Raw genomic sequence first — 16,873 nt, forward strand, 5'->3', positions numbered from 1 at the left:
CAACACGTCACGTGCAGTCCTTCATCGACATAGCTTCACTTACCGAGGTAAGCCAGTGGAAATAGTGCAATCCTACACATACCTAGGGGCAGTCTTCACAAGGCCAATCTTCACGATAACTTATGCAGCCAGAGCGCTACTCACATGAGGGCGAGTGCTTTGGCCCAACTAGAGAGAGAGTGCTTCCAGCCTCATTTTCAGGACCAAACGACAAAGGGCTAGCTTTTTAACACCCTAGTGAGGACAACTTCTATGCAAGCAGCACCTTTTTGGGGGAGTGATCTTTTGGTGACAGAGTGGAAGAGATTTGAGCGGCTACAGGTGATTATGGGATTGAGGATGGTTTGGAGCAAGCCCTCAGTCACTCATTAAATTGTACAGGTAAAGTTTGCCATGACACCTCTCCAAGTTAATGCCATTCTTCAAACAATGGCATTCCTCCACAGAGTTTGGGCTCTACCCCACTAGAGATTACCGCGGCTGGCACTAGAGTCATCCAGCAGGCTAGCAGATGCGTTTGAGTCAACTCTAAGGCACAGTAGAGTCGAGGAGGAGGAGCTAGCTGATATGAGCTTATACCGACACAGAGATGACTACCCATAGTCACAGGATACACTCGGGAGCTCACAGACAAGAGATGAGGAAAGATAGTGGGGTACAGGGTTTTGGAGGTGTGGCAGTTCTTTTCAGAAAATACTTGAGACCACTCATCTCTACGATGTGGAAGGAGGAGCATGCACCGCACATGTGGGTGTGATTTCAGCTTCCTCACACACGATTGCTTTTCATTACAGCATGCATGTGCATGAGGCCATGACATAGGGTCATAGCCCAAGCAGGGAGATATCCTTCTAGGCGACTTCAATGCACGTACAGGGAACAGACAAGTGGAATTGCTAGATGGAACCAAGACATATCCAGATAATGACCTCATGCTCTTGCAACAGCATGAGCATCGAGGAGAGGGGATAGTACGTGTAATGGCAGCTAGAGAAGAAGGCGAGTGAGCTGTTTACAGAGATGGCAAAGTCAGAGGGCAATGAGAGGGGAGAGAGATGCGGACACAAAATGACGGTGTCAAGGCCATGGGACAGTGGGAAAGAAAAGACTGAGGATGGCAGTGTGGAACTGCAATGGCCCCTTTGGTCTAATCCAAGAGGTTTGCCGAAGACTTACACCAACAAAGAGATTGTATTCTACACTGAGACACATGAGAGTCCAGAGAGAGAATCTACCCCAAGTCACAGGGTACACTTGGGAGCCCACTCATAGGCAAGAGACAATGAGAGATAGAGGGGTACGAGGCTTTGGAGGTGTAGCAGTTCTTTTCAGATCAAATGTGAGACCGTTCATCTCTGTGATGTGCAAGGAGGAGCACTCACGGCACATGTGGGTGCAATTTCAACCACCTGATACATGATCGTTTTTCATTGCAGTATGCTACTTCCCCCATAGTTAAGGGAAACAAAAACGGAAAAACGGGGAACGAAAACGAAAACAGAAACGTTTCGAGATTTCTAGGAGGGTTGAAACGGCAAAACACCATGTCAGCAAGGGGGGGTTAAGAAAAGGGGGTTTTCAGATCAGAACGCACACATTTAGAATGCTACAGCCTATAGCGTACATGTAACTTAAAATATAGTGCATAATACTTACCCCAATGTCACTTAGAAGTTAGAACTTAGAACAAGTTACAAATTAGAACTTAGAAGTTAACTTAGCAGTGAGCCATGGAAGCTTGGAAGGGGGGTTGAAACTGAAAAGAGAGCCGAGGGTTGAAAGAGAGGGCTGAAACTTAAAAGTGCGGGCTGAAAGAAGAGGGAACAGAAGGCTGAAAAGGGGGCTGAAGGAGGGTTGAAAGAAGGCTGAATCCTGAAAGAGGGCTGAAGGAGTGGAGTTTGAGCTTTGAAGGAGGGCTGAAGGGGAGTAGATGATGACGGAGGGCTGAAGCAGCCTGTAGGAGAGAAAGGAGTGCAAAGGAGTGAATGGGGCTCAAGGAGGGCTGGAAAACCTTGAGGATGGAGAGAGTATGAGGCTGAAGGAGTGGAAGGAGTGAAACATTGCATAGAAGGCAAAAATTGAAATCAAAACGACCAAATCGGGCTGGCGGCGGATTTTCGCGACATTTGGAGACCCTAGACGCTTTGTTGTCTGAAACGAGTTGTTTCTCTGCCCTGAAATGCGTTTCACGCTGGCTGAAACGTTTCAGCCAGCCGTTTCAGGGTCCTAAAACGCGTTTCAAAATACAGGCTTCTTTGAAACAGCATTTCAGGCCTGGCTGGGCTCTGAAACGCGTTTCAACGTAATTGTGACTTTCCCCAAACACATCCTCATATGCTCATGAGGTCCCTACAGAGGGTCATAGCCCATATGAGACGATATATGATGATATCATGGAGTTCTACAGGCAGGGAGAGGTCCTCCACCTAGGTGACTTCAATGCACGTACAGGGACCAGATAGATGGAATTGTTAAAATTTAAGTCACACTCCCTCAGTGTGCCAGAGATGAACCAAGCGGAGCTTGGGATGGTGAGATACTCGGAGGATGCACCACATGAGACAAGACATGGAAGAGACACTCACTGGAGATGGGGACTATACACGATTTGATCGCATATAATGGTCTTCAAAGATGGCCATTATCTGAAGGGCTTAACATCTTTCCACACGGAGGGGACACTAGCACAGTGGACTACTTAAGGACGAGCCCCAGCTTCTGGAACACAGGTACATAACTTTACAATCCCGCCCACTTAGCCTTAACCACTCATACTTCGATCGTGAATCCATAAGGAGAAGAAGAGGGAAGGGAGAGGGAAGTGGAGAAGGAAGAGAAGGAGAAGAAGGGAAGAGGAGAAGAGAACATGGCATTCATGAAAGGCACTATGAGGGAGGAGGAGAGCTTGTATTCCAATGTGTCAACCAACTAGTGAAGACCAAAGTCAACCATTTGGCCCTTTATACATGCCACCTTTTGAAGGGAGGGCCAACCCTATTCCCTTTATACCACACTCTTTCCTTATTCTTTACAACCATCTTACGGATTTGCCACTATCCATCAAATGACATTGCCACCAACTAATGTAGTTAACATGCCCCCCTTCTTGTTCACGATCCAATCCCTTGGGTCGTGCAAAGGTGATAGTTGTTGGAAGGTTGTTGCTGAAGATCATTCCTTTTGTGCAGTGAGATTTCCTCGTTCGCAGCACTTCATAGATATTCACTGGATCCTTTGCTGTGGATTATGCTGTAATTGGCACAGTATGTCATAAGTGTTTACAATGGCTAGACATTGGGTGGATGGATTGGAGCTGAGGACTTGTGACCTTTCAAAGAAAGAGGAAGAAAAAGAAAAATCCAAAGTGCAAGTTAGTAAAAGAAAGGTGTTAGTAGGGGTTGATGTACGATCCTAGTGTTGCTAGTGTTAGCAGAGTAAGTAAAGTGCATTCTCATGCTCCTCCTTAAGCTCCATATTTGATTTGAGTGGAACTTATATTGGATTCTCATCAGTCTATGTCTTTCACTTGCCATGTTTGTAAGTTCAAAGCTTTGCATGACATTTTGTCTTGCTTCTCTACATTAAAGTTCTTTCAAAATCCATGGAGGGCTTTGCTTGTAAGTATTTGGCTCAATAAGATTGTGGCACCATCTGAAGCTTTATTTGTCTGAGTCATCAAATCAATACACTATACAAACTCCTAAAAATGAGGACTATGGATGAAGAGGTGTTTCGCATTTTGGGTTCTAGGAAAGTCTTTTAAATTAAAATTGATATTACATTGGGAGACTCAAATGTTACGTGGATACTAGTGTTAAGCATAAAGAAAAAGAATAGGAAGAAATAAAAAGAGAAGGGAGACTTGGAATTAGCTAATGAAAGGTGTGGTTAGTAAATGAAATCTTTGAGGATCACAAGAAACTAATCCAACCCCATTTCAATGTCATTAGATTCAGCAATCAAACTCATCCTGTAGCGTTGTTGGTGTAAGATCACTTGTTGTTCTGTATGTGAAGGAGTGCCTTGGGATACCAAGGGTTGATGTGTCATTGATCGACCGTAGAGCTTGGTCAAATTATTACGGTTGTGTACCCTTTGTTGGTAAATATTTTCTTTCCATGGTAGCAACATTTCGTCAAGGTTTCTAGTATATTCCATTGTCGTTGGTTCTTATGGATCTACTCCATTTTTAGGAGTAGGTTCTTGTGGGTCAACTCCTATGGACTTGGATTGAATGTCGTACTAAAAGAGTGGTTTTGCATTTCCGTGTGGGAAAACCCATCAAGGCCTTGAATTATCAAGGCCTTGCTCTTTGTAGACCTTGCAGTAGGTTCTTGTATTACTATTGCCTTTTTAGCAGCATGTTGTTGTGTAGCTACTGCCAGTTAAAGCTTCCTGGCTAGTGTTGTAGATTCAATCTCTCCTTTTACTTTTGTGGCTCTAGAGAGGTGCAGTTGACTGTGATAGAAGCACGAGAAGGTGCGATGCCGTGTTGATGACGCTTAGGGATGCACAATGCCCTAATAAGATCCTTGAGCTTGCAGTTGTTCCTTCCTGGAAATGTGAGTAATTATTCCCATTGGAAGGTTCTTGTGTAACTTCCACTGTGTCTAGCATGGTTTTCCGTTTTATAAGCATTGAATACATTTACCGATGTTGACCTATTAGTGGTGTCAAATTCAGCTACGAATAGATTCCCTGACATAGGGTGAGCCTTCCAAGTTTGGAGATCCACCCTCATGACTTGCTCAACTTACATCAATATATTCTATTTGAGCTCCAATCATGGACCAATCCTTCATCTCGCATGAAAGGTCTACCCAATATGACGTAATAGCCATCCCGTTAGTTGTGAAAGTCCATTACTACAAACCACACTTGGTAGGTCAGACCGAAGGTCTTAATCTTGATGTCTCTCAGAACTCCTCCCAGTTGGGCTGTTGCTCCATCAGCCAATTTGACTACAAGGTTTGTGCTATCCATTTTAGGTCGTCCCCACTTGATCCAGCACTGCTTAGTGACTATGCTTACACCAGCTCCTCCATCCAAGATTGCAACCTTGGTAGGAGATGGGAAATACTGTGTTGCACCACTACAATCATATGGTTTGGAAAACCCATGGAAATCCTTTCAGGGAGATACACAACTCCGCATGCTTTAAGGACTAAAGAGCACATAGCTTTTGGTCCACCTTAGATCACACAATTATGCTTCGAATTGTCATAAAAAGCCATGGAATCAAACGCAATAAGTGTTTTGTTGAATGTTGCTTTTTGAAAGGCATTTCAATCACGTCCTTGCACCTTTCTAGATTCTTACACATGCAAACACAGTCTCACACCCGCATTGGGATTTATTTTGATCATCTTGCAGCATAGAAAATATATATCATGGTGTGGATTTCTCACTAGCAGAGAAGCTCATTTTTATTCTATGTGGTTTTGACAGCCACCTTTCACAAGAGTCTACAGAATCATTCGCATGCATTGCAAGCCTTTTGTAGTAACACCACATGGTCCGTTAACCTTTCCAAAGACAAGATTATTGTGCGTGATAGATTATGTCTCAGATTTGTGATTTGACCTGCCCCCATATGCGCAACTGAAGAACTCCCAGCGGCCTTGATCTTGAAAGACTTCTCTCCTATGCTACAGTGGACCAGTACCGCAAACAGACAATTGAGCACAGAAGCGCACACACAAACAAATTCTGGATTCTCTTTCAGCAGGATGCACCAAGATGACTCCTTAATTAAACGAAGCTTCACTCCACTCCGACTTTGCTGGAACATTCAGCAGCACCCAGGCTGCAAGCATGAAGAGTTGGTAAAGATCCTGCGGGCCTCCTCAGAGAATTTGGAATCCAGTCTGTGCTCTCACAAGGTCACCTTTGAATCGAGTTTACGATGGCTGCATGCAATGCGACTTCTAATCTCACAGCTCCTGCCATGTGTGGTTCTGAAAGTGGACTTGCAACGACATTACACAGCTAAGTCCATCATTACAGCAGCTGCCTGGCAGCTACTTCATCCATCAGTAGCAACTACAGCTCTTCCTTGAATTGCTCTATCTGACTGGCTCCCCTCTCATCCATCCAGCCAAGCTTATCCATTGAACTAACCTTATCATGCCCAGCATGAACATGACTCCTAGAATCAATCCGGTAAGCACAGAGAGATAAACTCTTGGCTTCCAGCCTGTTAAGTCAACCCTTGAATCAAGGCTCTGACTCGAACACCTGCACTACTGGATCCTAGTCTAGGTTTCCTACCGGAACTTCATCCAGGTTTCACAGTCCGGGTTGCCATCCGGATCCCTTTCCAGGTTACATGTGAAGTAAGGTATGGGTCAACATCCAGAACCCGTCTTGATCAACCCACTCTTTCACATCTTCAAAATGGTTATCCATGAAAACAACTCTGCTTCGAATGGACAATCAGCCAAAACTCATTCCTCTCATTAATTGCATCATGAGTTAAAAGTTGCCAAAAGATTAGGGCAAATAACTGAACAACAATGTGATAAATGTGATTGATCATCAAACCTGCCTTCCCGTACCAATGAACACTAGCACCTGGAACCGCAACAGCTTTTCGCATCTTCTTTTGTGCAATAGAAAAGCCTACCTCCCCCTACAGATTCAAATTGCAAACCACGTCTGAAATGAGTGTGCAACAGAGAGCAAATCAATGGCCCCCCTCAAAACACACATTCCAACCAACATTCATTACCAAATATTATACATCTTCTGTTTTCCACCTGGATCAGGAGCTCTCTCTATAACTTTCATAATGATGATATTAAAAAATCAGGTATAAATCAGAGATTGTACATTAAAAATGAAAATTTAATAATTTTGAGACTATCAGCTCAAGTGAAGATGGGGAATGTAGTCTCTCAGTACCTACTCAAAGGGGAACATCCTTAATAAAGTGCCACTATATTAGCGTGATGCCACTTGCCAATGCCCTTACTTGTCTTTCCAAGCTTGTAAGCCTGAAATATATGCAGCCTGAATAAATGAAGCTATATATATTTATTTTAGCTCCTGCTGAGAATCCTTCCAGCTCACCCACTCACCTCCTTTTTGCCTCTTGCAGTGCGACTGTGGGTAAAGATTTGGAGCTCCCACATAAAACAGTTTGTGCTTCCTCTGAGAAAAAACAGAATTTGAGGTGGTCAACATTAGTGGCTCAATGAAAACTTGAAAACAGGAAACGGCTCTTATGTCAGATCCAGTGGCTCTCCAATTTACTTGGGATAGTGACCACATCAATAAATGTGTAACGGTTGCATATGGCTCTCCAATTTACTTGGGATAGTGACCAGTCATTAAATGTGTAATGGCTCGAAGTATCCCTTCTCAGCTGTCTTCTCATCTGAAAATTGGTCATAAGAATCCCATATTCCTGCACTTTCTATTCCCAAAACATCTTACAAGAGAAAAGATCCCCAATACATCTTACAAGTGGAAAGATCCACCTCTCTTTCTCTTCTCATATTGGGCGCTTCTCTGGCCTTCCCTGATCCCTGCAATTCTGCATCTGAGAAGTACATTTTACTACCTCTTCAATGGTAAACAGTCCAAAACTCAGACCACAGATACCTTTCTAAGACAGGCACATCATGTATAGCATTCAAATTAATTAGAAGCTCTCCCTGTTGTTGCTCCCACTAGCGCCCCCCCCCCCCAAACAGCTCCCTCCACTTCCAGCTGCTCCCTCCGCCTCGTTCATCCATTCCCCGTAGGCCTGCCTCCAGCCTTCCCACTGCCTGCTTTCCAGCCTCCATTCTTTGCACCGCTCTCCCCCCCCACCCCACCCCTCTTCTTCTTTCTTCTCCCACCTGCTGCAGCTCCCTCCCGCCTGCTGCAACTCCCTCTACTGCTCCGCCTCCTCCCCTTCTGCTCCGCCTCCTCCCCTTCTGCTCCACCTCCTCCACTCCAGCCACCCCTCAGCCCCCGCCATCCATCAGCCACCCCCTCGCGACCCCTCAGCTACTCCCTCTACCCCTCAGCCACCCCCGTCTGCTCTCCAGCCACCCCCCCTTCCCTCCTAGGCCCCCCGCCTGCTCTCAGCCTACCTACAGCCCCCCTGTAGGCCATCCTCTGGTGGCTCTAGTGATGCCCTATAGGCCATGGTATGTGCCTTGTAGGCATAAATAAAGACACTTATAGTGTTAGTGTTCTTCTGCGACCCTTTGCTACCTGCACTCTCTTTTATCCGATCCTACAGTGGTATCAGAGCAAGGTTGACTCGTCTCCTGCTCCTCGGATTACATACCAGCGCTCCTTCATTCGTATAGTCCGTACGACTGTACGGACGATTGTACTCACAGTTTGCTTCCGTACAGACTTGAGCCGCCATACAGTCACGTGGCAACGTACCTACACCATACTTCCGTACGTATCTGCATCGCCGTACAGCAGACGTACGATGACTCTGTACTTTTCCGTACAGTCGTACGCTGTTCACCGTAACTGTCCCGTACCATATCTGTACCTACAAATCCGTACCTGCGTCGCTGTACATCCATACAAATCTATATCTGCACTATGTACTTGTCCGTACAAGGTATCGTACTGCTCTATGTACCTGATTCATACGATTGTACATTGGACCTGCTCCGTACGTTTGTACAACTGCATCGTACATGTTCAGTACAGAACAGCTGTCCGTACAGCTTGTGTGGACTCTCTCAAAATTTGAGTTTTTTGAGGATCTTTGTTGTCCTTAACTTACTTTTACTGTCTGAAGGTTTATCAAAATTTTCAACAGTTTGGAAAGCCTACATTTTGAGGTCTATACTTTGGGACACGTGCACTTTTGCAGACAATTTGTGGACAGCAGTCCTAATTTTGCAGTTGCAAGCCTTGAGGCTTTTTTTTTTTTGGGATTTGGTCTGCAATTTCTCGATTGATTGCAATACATTGGGTCAGACTGGAGAACATTGAGTCACTTTTGCAGGACATTGGGTCAGATTGCAGGACATTGAGTCACTTTTGCAGGACTTTGAGTCAGATTTGCATACATTGGGTCACATTTGCAAAAATTTCAGCAAAATTTGGGGCTTTTCTACATTTGCCCTCTTTTTGGCCAATTTGCCCTCAATAAATTTGGGACTTTTGCCAGATTTGCTGTCTTTGCAGTGAACATTGCCTGCCACAGTCACATTTGGGTCAGATCTGCATTTGCCCTTTTGATTTGGGTCAGAAATTTGCAAATATTTGCTGTCATTTTTTGGACAGCCAGCTTTTTGCAGTGATAGCCTTGAGGCTTTTGGGTTTTCACGTCTTTTTCAGGGTATCACATTTGCTATGGCTGGGAACAATCAAGATTTATTTGGAGTTCTTCGTGAAGATGATAAGTTGGATTTGAGGCATTTGTGGAATATTGTTTCTGGGGCTGATCTGAGGCCAGCCAATGCTACAGTGGTTGCCTCTACTGCTGGTCCTTCTACAGGTCCATGGCCATATGCATGCTTAAGGCCAAGTCTTTGCCCAATATATTTTGGCTTGATGCAGTAATGTGTGCCAACTATGTGCTGAATAGATCACCTACACGGGCATTGAAGACTATTACACCTTATGAGGCATGGAAAGGCAGGAAGCCTTCACTTTCACACATGAGAGTTTTTGGGTCTCTTGCATATGTTCATGTACCATCTCAGCTGAGACATAAGCTTGATGACAAGGCAATCAAATGAATATTTATTGGTTACAGCCAGGACAGCAAAGGGTATCGGTTATATCAACCAATTACTAAGAAGATTATTGTCAGTAGAGATGTAATCTTTGCTGAACATTCAGCTTCTCCTCTTGTGGACTGCAAAGCAAAGCCAGATGTTGACATGTTTGATGCCTTTGAATCTTGGTTACCTCTGCCATCATCAGAAGAGGATTTTGACCAGCAACATGAGCCTCCTGCAGGCCCTCCACTAAGCAATAATCAGCCACAACCTCATGCTGATTTGCAGGTTTCTCTTCCGGCACATAATGATCCCACTATTCATGATGCAGTCATTGAAGAAAGAGCTGTCGATAGACAGCAAAGGCAAGTTCCCAGATGGCTTCTTGATACATTGAGGGACAGCAAACAAGATCAGCCTTTTGCTGCCCGGACAAGATCAGGGAATAGACAGCATGGTCACTTTCTTGAGTTTGCACTCCTTGCTACAGCTTGCAATGAAGAGCCTCTGTGCCATAAAGATGCTTTTGACAGCAAAGAGTGGATGGATGCAATGAGAGCTGAGTTACAATCTATTGCCAAAAATGACACATGGAAATTAGTAGATCTCCCTCCCGGCAAGCATGCCATTGGAACGCGGTGGGTCTACAAATTAAAAAGGAAATCTGATGGCAGCATAGATCGACACAAAGCCCGTCTTGTTGCAAAAGGGTATGCCCAACAACAAGGCATTGACTTTGAGGAGACATTTGCTCCCACATCCAGGATTACTACCATTAGATGTGTCATTGCCATTGCAGCCCATCATCATTGGCAAGTGCACCAACTTGACATCAAGACTGCTTTTCTTCATGGGGATCTGCAGGAAGAAGTATATGTCACACAACCTCCTGGCTTTGAGGTTGTTAATTCTGAAAATAAGGTATGCCGGCTTAGAAAAGCCCTTTATCGTTTGAAGCAGGCACCCAGGGCATGGTATGCCAAAATTCATGCACACTTACTATCCCTTGGTTTTCAGAATAGTCCCATAGAATCCACTCTTTATGTCCGTGGGAGTGGATCTGATTTTTTAGTGCTGATTTTATATGTGGATGATATGCTCATCACGGGCCCAGATACTCAGCAAATTGCAGCTTTCAAGGCTGATTTGCAGCAGGTTTTTGAAATGTCAGACATGGGACAGCTTCACTATTATTTGGGCATTCAGTTTGCTCATGTTGAGGGGGGTATCATGATGTCTCAGTCCAAGTATATTGGACAACTCCTTGATCGTTTTCAGTTTGAGGATTGCAAGCCAATCTCTACTCCAGTGGACCCTAGCTTCAAATTCTCAGCTCATGATGGGAGCCCACCATGCCATATCACTCTTTATCAGCAGGCTGTTGGATGCCTTATTTATTTATGTCACACCAGACCCCACTTGCAGTATGCAGTATCTCAGCTCAGCAGATTCATGCACATGCCCAGTTCACAGCATTGGCAGGCAGTGAAGAGAGTCTTCAGATATCTCAGAGGCACTCAAGATTTAGCCCTCTTCTGGTGATCAGGGTTCACTTACCATGCATGCTTACGGATAGTGACTGGGCAAGATGTTCCGACACCAGAGTGTCACATACTGGCAATTGTTTTTTGCTTGGAAATTCATGTATCTCTTGGCTCAGCAAGAAGCAACCAACAGTTGCCACGTCTAGCTGTGACGCTGAGTACAGGGCAGCTTTCACCGCTACAGTAGAGTGTGTTTGGCTTCGACAGTTACTTACAAATCTTGGTATTCGCCAGACATCCTCCACTTTTGTCTACACTGACAGCCATTGCGCGTAACCCAATGTTTCATGTGCGTACCAAGCATATTGAAGTTCACTATCATTATGCTCGGGAGCGGTTGTCAACAGGAGACATAGAGTTGTCCTATCTTCCCACAGAGGACAACATAGCAGATAAAGTTCGAAGTCTTTCGACAGGCTTTACACTTAGTTCCCTTTGTTACATGATCTAACATCCCTTGTACATTCATAGGTGGCTATATCCTTTTGGATGAACATGTGCCACCATGACTAGAAAATACCAGGTATTCTAAGACGTTTCCAGAGTACTTCAGCCCATCTTATGGAGGGGGGTTTGTAGGCCATCCTATGGTGGTTCTAGTGATGCCCTATAGGCCATGGTATGTGCCTTGTAGGCATAAATAAAGACACTTATAGTGTTAGTGTCTTTTAGGCCACATAGGACACTTAGTCCTATGTGACACCTAGGACACTTAGTCCTAGGTCTAGGTACTTGTACCTTGTACTCATTTTTTTTTCATTATCCAAGTTTGATGTGACGGGTGTTCTTCTGCGACCCTTTGCTATCTGCACTCTCTCTTCTATCTGACCCTACACCCCCCACCACCCCTCACCCACCCCCTCGCCACCCCTCTACTACTGCCGCTACCCCCTCAGCCACTCCCCCTTGTGACGACCCCTCTCCTAGCCCCCCCGCCTGCTCTCAGCCTATCTACAGCCCCCTACACTGTCGCGCCTACCTACAGCCCCCCCTAGCCCACCTACCCTAGCCTAGCTTACCTTAACCACTTTGCAGTCACCCGACACACTCTACAGCCCCTCTACAGCCCCGACTCACTCACACAGCAGCCTATTGGCTGCTCTCTCCTGTGGTGACAGCAACAGCAGCTGATTGGCTGCCTCTCTTGGCCAATAGGCCCCCCCACAGCACCTCGACATTTGTCCCTGACCTACAAAAAGTCAAGAAAATCAAGAACATCAAGAAGAATAGGAAAGAGATACAAGGGGCAGTCATCCATTGAGCTCTCCCGCTCCCCGCCTCTTTTCAGCCCCCTGGGGGTACCTCCCATCATGGGGAGGGAGCTCATGCTCCCGCTCCCACTCCCGCTCCTGGACTAAGACCTGCACCGAACACAAATCAATCAAACGAAATGGGAAAAGGTGGCAAGGATACGAATAAAGCCACCAAGAAAGATGACAACAAAGCCAAAAAACAGACACAGCTGAAACTCGAAGATGTGAACACATGCTACAACCGCAGTGGACTCGGAGTGGACAACAAAGCAAAGGCGGGACCCACTTCTGCCTCAGCTTCAGCCACAGCTTCAATCTCAGCTTCGGTCTCAGCTACATCCTCATACTCAGCCTCAACGCCAGCCTCAGCTTCAGCATCAGCTCTAGTTCCAGTTCCAGCTCCACTTCGCCCACATCCTCTACAGTTACAACTACTGGCTCTGATATACCCCTACCCATGACATCGATTCCCCCACCCTCCCCTATGATAGAGGGGTTGTCACTGACACCATCTCTTCCATCTCTCCCTTCTTCTCCCGCTAGAGTTCTCTCTCCGATTATGACACCTACTTTGGAGGGGTCATACACTGTTCCGCACTACTCGACCTTTCTCTCCCCTCTGCCACTCAGTCAGCCCCACTCAGTCAGCCCACGCTCCCTCACCCTACCGGGATCGCCTCATCATCCCCATACCGCACCCATCTTAACCAATCACCCAACCTCCAGTCTCTTCCTTACACTTTCAAGCCACAGTCCTTTCAGTATCCGTTAGAGCACGGATGAGCTGACCCATCAGAGGCTTGGGAGTACTTGCTGATGGAGGTCCAGAGCATCCGAAAGCACAAGAGGTAGCTGTCACGCTTCGCACAGGAGCAGACATGCTTCACCCAGGAGCAGGCACGACTCATACAAGAGCAGTCTCAAGCTATCCGAGTCCAGGCTTATCTTATTCACGGGCTCAGACAGAAGATCTCACAGCTCCGACAGGAGGTCACTGCGGTACGTACAGTCCCAGGGAGCACCCCAGTTGTGGAGGCACAGATTGCGACCATGCAATCTGCCATCGACGAGAGGTCTAGATGGGTCGACGTAGCCAAACGGGAACCTACAAGGGTAACCCTTTGGACTACCCTCTTGGAGCAGCAACAGATAGCCAGCAAGGCTCTCAACATCAGCGTAACTGGGATTCCCCGCACTGAGGCTACCTCATGGCAGATGTGCAGGCCTTCGTGACCACTACCCTAGGGAAGACTAAGCACAGGATTGAGAGAGCATGGCGGGTTGGGAGGGACCCCAACCGAGAGCAGCCCCTTATCATACGGTTCCATGACGCCTAGGCACGACTTTCGTCTTTACATCGTAGGTCAGCCTTACGAGACCAGCCACCAATCTCCATGGACGAGGACCTCACTCCACTACAGGTTGAGGAGAGGCGTTTTCTATTGCAGCAACGAAATCAAGCCCGCAAAGAGGGGAAGTGGGCAATAGTACGAGATGGACGACTCCTTACAGGTCCCCGTCTCGCACCCACCTCTCCTTCGGAATAGGGAGGCGGGGTCTATGAGACCCAAACATCCGAGACCCTATCCTGTACCATCTGGAACTATAATGGTATCTTATGGTCAAAACCAAGGAGCTTCTCGGAATCCTATACAAGTCACGGCATAGTCTTTTACACAGAGACACATTAGAGTCCAGAGCACCCACTACCAGTAGTCAGCGGGGGTATACATGGGAGTCTGCCTACAAAGATGAGATGACGGATACAAGAGGGATTCGAGGATCATGAGGAGTCGCAATCCTTTACACATCCACACTTTTGGGAGCTGCCTCACTGGAGCAGAGAGATCCACAATCCAGGTTTCTCTAGATCCGGATTCGACACATGGATAGCCGAGATTTGTTTATTGCAGTTTGATACTTCCCCCCCCGAGACCTCGAGGGGAGGATGAGACATCCCCAATTGCTACTCTTTATCAGTCCTTTGTTGACTTCTCTAGCTGCAGGAAAGTCCTCCTGGTTGGGGACTTCAACGTGAGAACAAGCGCTTGTCAGACACCACTCCTCGACTTCAGGGATGATTCCATTATACTGCCAGACATTGACCTCGAGGAGGCAGGTATGCTACGAGTTTTGGCTAATAGACGAGGACCGCTCACATCCTATGGGTAGGCCCTATTAGACCTCGGCAGGATGCATGATCTCATTATCTATAATGGTCTTGGCAGATGGCCCGCTTCACTTGCTTTCCACATGGGGGAGGCTTCAGTGTTGTGGACTACATCATGGGATCCCCTGCCTTCACATCTCGCATCACTGACTTTACCGTAGCACCTCTCCCTCCACGGGCTGATCATACCTATCTTTTCTTTAGCATTTCTATCCCCGCTGCACAGCACTTTCTACCACATTAAGTTCTTACACTACCTACCATAATATACGCTTTGATCGCGATCACACACCTACTTACTCTGGCCGTCTGTACATACTTCTCGCATTCATTGACTTTATACCCTTATTAGAGGACCGTGCTGCCCTAGTCACTCGCTCACTACACGAGGCTGCTCTTCACGCCTTCCCCCACACCACCCGCTCCACCCGCCCACCACCTCCTAGAACCGTACCCTGTAATAGCTAGTACGATGATGAGTCGAAGGCTTTGCACCGTCAGCTCAGATTCGAAACAAAAAAATAGCCTTCTAAGTGAACCAGAGACGCTACGCAAGTACCATCGCCTAGTACACAAGAAGAAACTTGACTTCGTGCGTCGGAACAAGGAGGAGCTACTGAACATTCTGTTCAGTAACAACTCTAAGGACTTCTGGCGGAGATTTCTAGAGGGACGTTCCCCCCTGCCACTCACTGACACTCAGGTTGGTCTGATTATGCACGCATGCTCAATGATATCCCAAATCAGCCGGCCCCTAACCTATCACATATGGCAGGCCCCACATCCTGCACCCTCTTCACTAGGGGAGGGGTAAAGGATGCCGTAATGGAACTTCATAATGGTCGAGCAAAGGATCATGAGCGACTATGCACTGAGTTCATTGCATATGGGATTAACCTCCTAGCCCCGATCTTAGAGCTATTTAATGAAGCCGTTTGCTTGGGGTTCCACACACCTGGACCATCAACACTATCTCACCCATCCACAAGGCAAGGGATCCCATGAACCCGGGGAACTACAGGACCATTATGATTGGACATGTCATGTCCAAGATTTATGCATCAATACTTGATCTTGAGGTCAACACATTTGCGAAGTGTCGAGGACTCAGAGCGACGGGACAGGCCGGTTTCAAGCGGGATCATGGGACCATGGACCACATTCTCGCACTCATATGTATCATCGAGGAGGCAAGGGCACAAAAGCAGAGGATTTAGTGTTGCTTTGTGGATTTTCGCAAGGCATTTGACACCATTCCGAGAGCCAACCTCATACGACGCGTCAGGATCTAGGTTATGACCAAGAGATCATTTGGGCTGTCATGGCACTTTATGAGCGAGTTTCAAGCAGAGTCCGAACAGGACCTGGATGGACAGACGAGATCATGAGCACTATCGGGGTCAAACAAGGGTGCCCATTATCACCTACCTTGTTTGGCCTCTACATCGACAAGCTCAAGACAATGATGCACGCACAGGGTGGGGTAGGCTGCTCTCTCGCGGGCACGTTGATCCGGATATTCTTACATATCACAGTGGAGGATTTCATTGATCCACCAGGATACACGCAGATTCACCTACCCCACTCACTGAGGATCTCCCTTGGGCAGTTCCGGGTCTCTTCACATAGACTTCGTATCGAGAGCGGCAGAGCAAAGCGGTTACCCAGGGAGAGGCGCATATGCATACTGTGTGACATGCAGGAGATTGAGACAGAGGAGCATTTCATCTTCAAGTATCCTGTTTACTATGAGATCCGAGGGCGTTTCTACTGCATCTTCAGAGATAGTTATGGGATGTTGGCCCGTTTCCTCTCCTACCCAGACCAACGATGTTTGGTTGGTTTCATTCATAAGGTGCTCAGACACCGCGATAGGATACTCCGAGCACGGAGACAAGAGCAGACTTCTCCCTCCACTGATACCTCTCAAAGCTCTATCACGGAGTTCTTTCAGCCAGATCACATAGACCCCCAGAAGGCGAGACCTCGACATGACCGTGACCCGGAGCTTGTAACCCGACAGCTCAGAGAGAGGGTTGACTTACAGATCATACTTGGGGACATCCCCTCCTTGTTAAGGGTCAGAGCCCGACCGACGGGTTTCAACATGCACTAACTCTAGAGGAGTGTTTGCTCTATTCTTGCTTTCTTGTGGGAATGCCTTTCTCTGTTGCTTGCCCATCATGCAAGCTTCACACGGTTCTTTGATTTCTGCTACTG

The 16,873-nt window shown here is 46.8% G+C and overlaps 1 protein-coding gene across 3 annotated transcripts in view; it reads right to left on the bottom strand.

The window, feature by feature from the left end:
* LOC147893198 (phosphoribosylaminoimidazole carboxylase, chloroplastic-like) overlaps positions 1 to 16,873 on the bottom strand; it is a 141,645-nt gene that overhangs the window by 41,702 nt on the left and 83,070 nt on the right. For 2 of the 3 annotated variants that reach the window (XR_015542229.1, XM_087385948.1), the window contains exon 10: positions 6,544 to 6,631. Coding sequence is in view for 2 of the 3 variants with exons in the window: in XM_087385948.1 (XP_087242074.1) it covers positions 6,544 to 6,631 (88 nt within the window). In the remaining variant the exon portion in view is untranslated. The remainder of the gene's footprint in view (positions 1 to 6,543; positions 6,632 to 16,873) is intronic. The other variant, XM_087385949.1, reaches the window with a different exon arrangement.

The sequence above is a fragment of the Dipteris shenzhenensis genome, chromosome 15 (assembly GCF_047967505.1).
Source record: "Dipteris shenzhenensis isolate YYH24624 ecotype China chromosome 15, Dip_SZ_1.0, whole genome shotgun sequence".
Classification (NCBI taxonomy): domain Eukaryota; kingdom Viridiplantae; phylum Streptophyta; class Polypodiopsida; order Gleicheniales; family Dipteridaceae; genus Dipteris; species Dipteris shenzhenensis.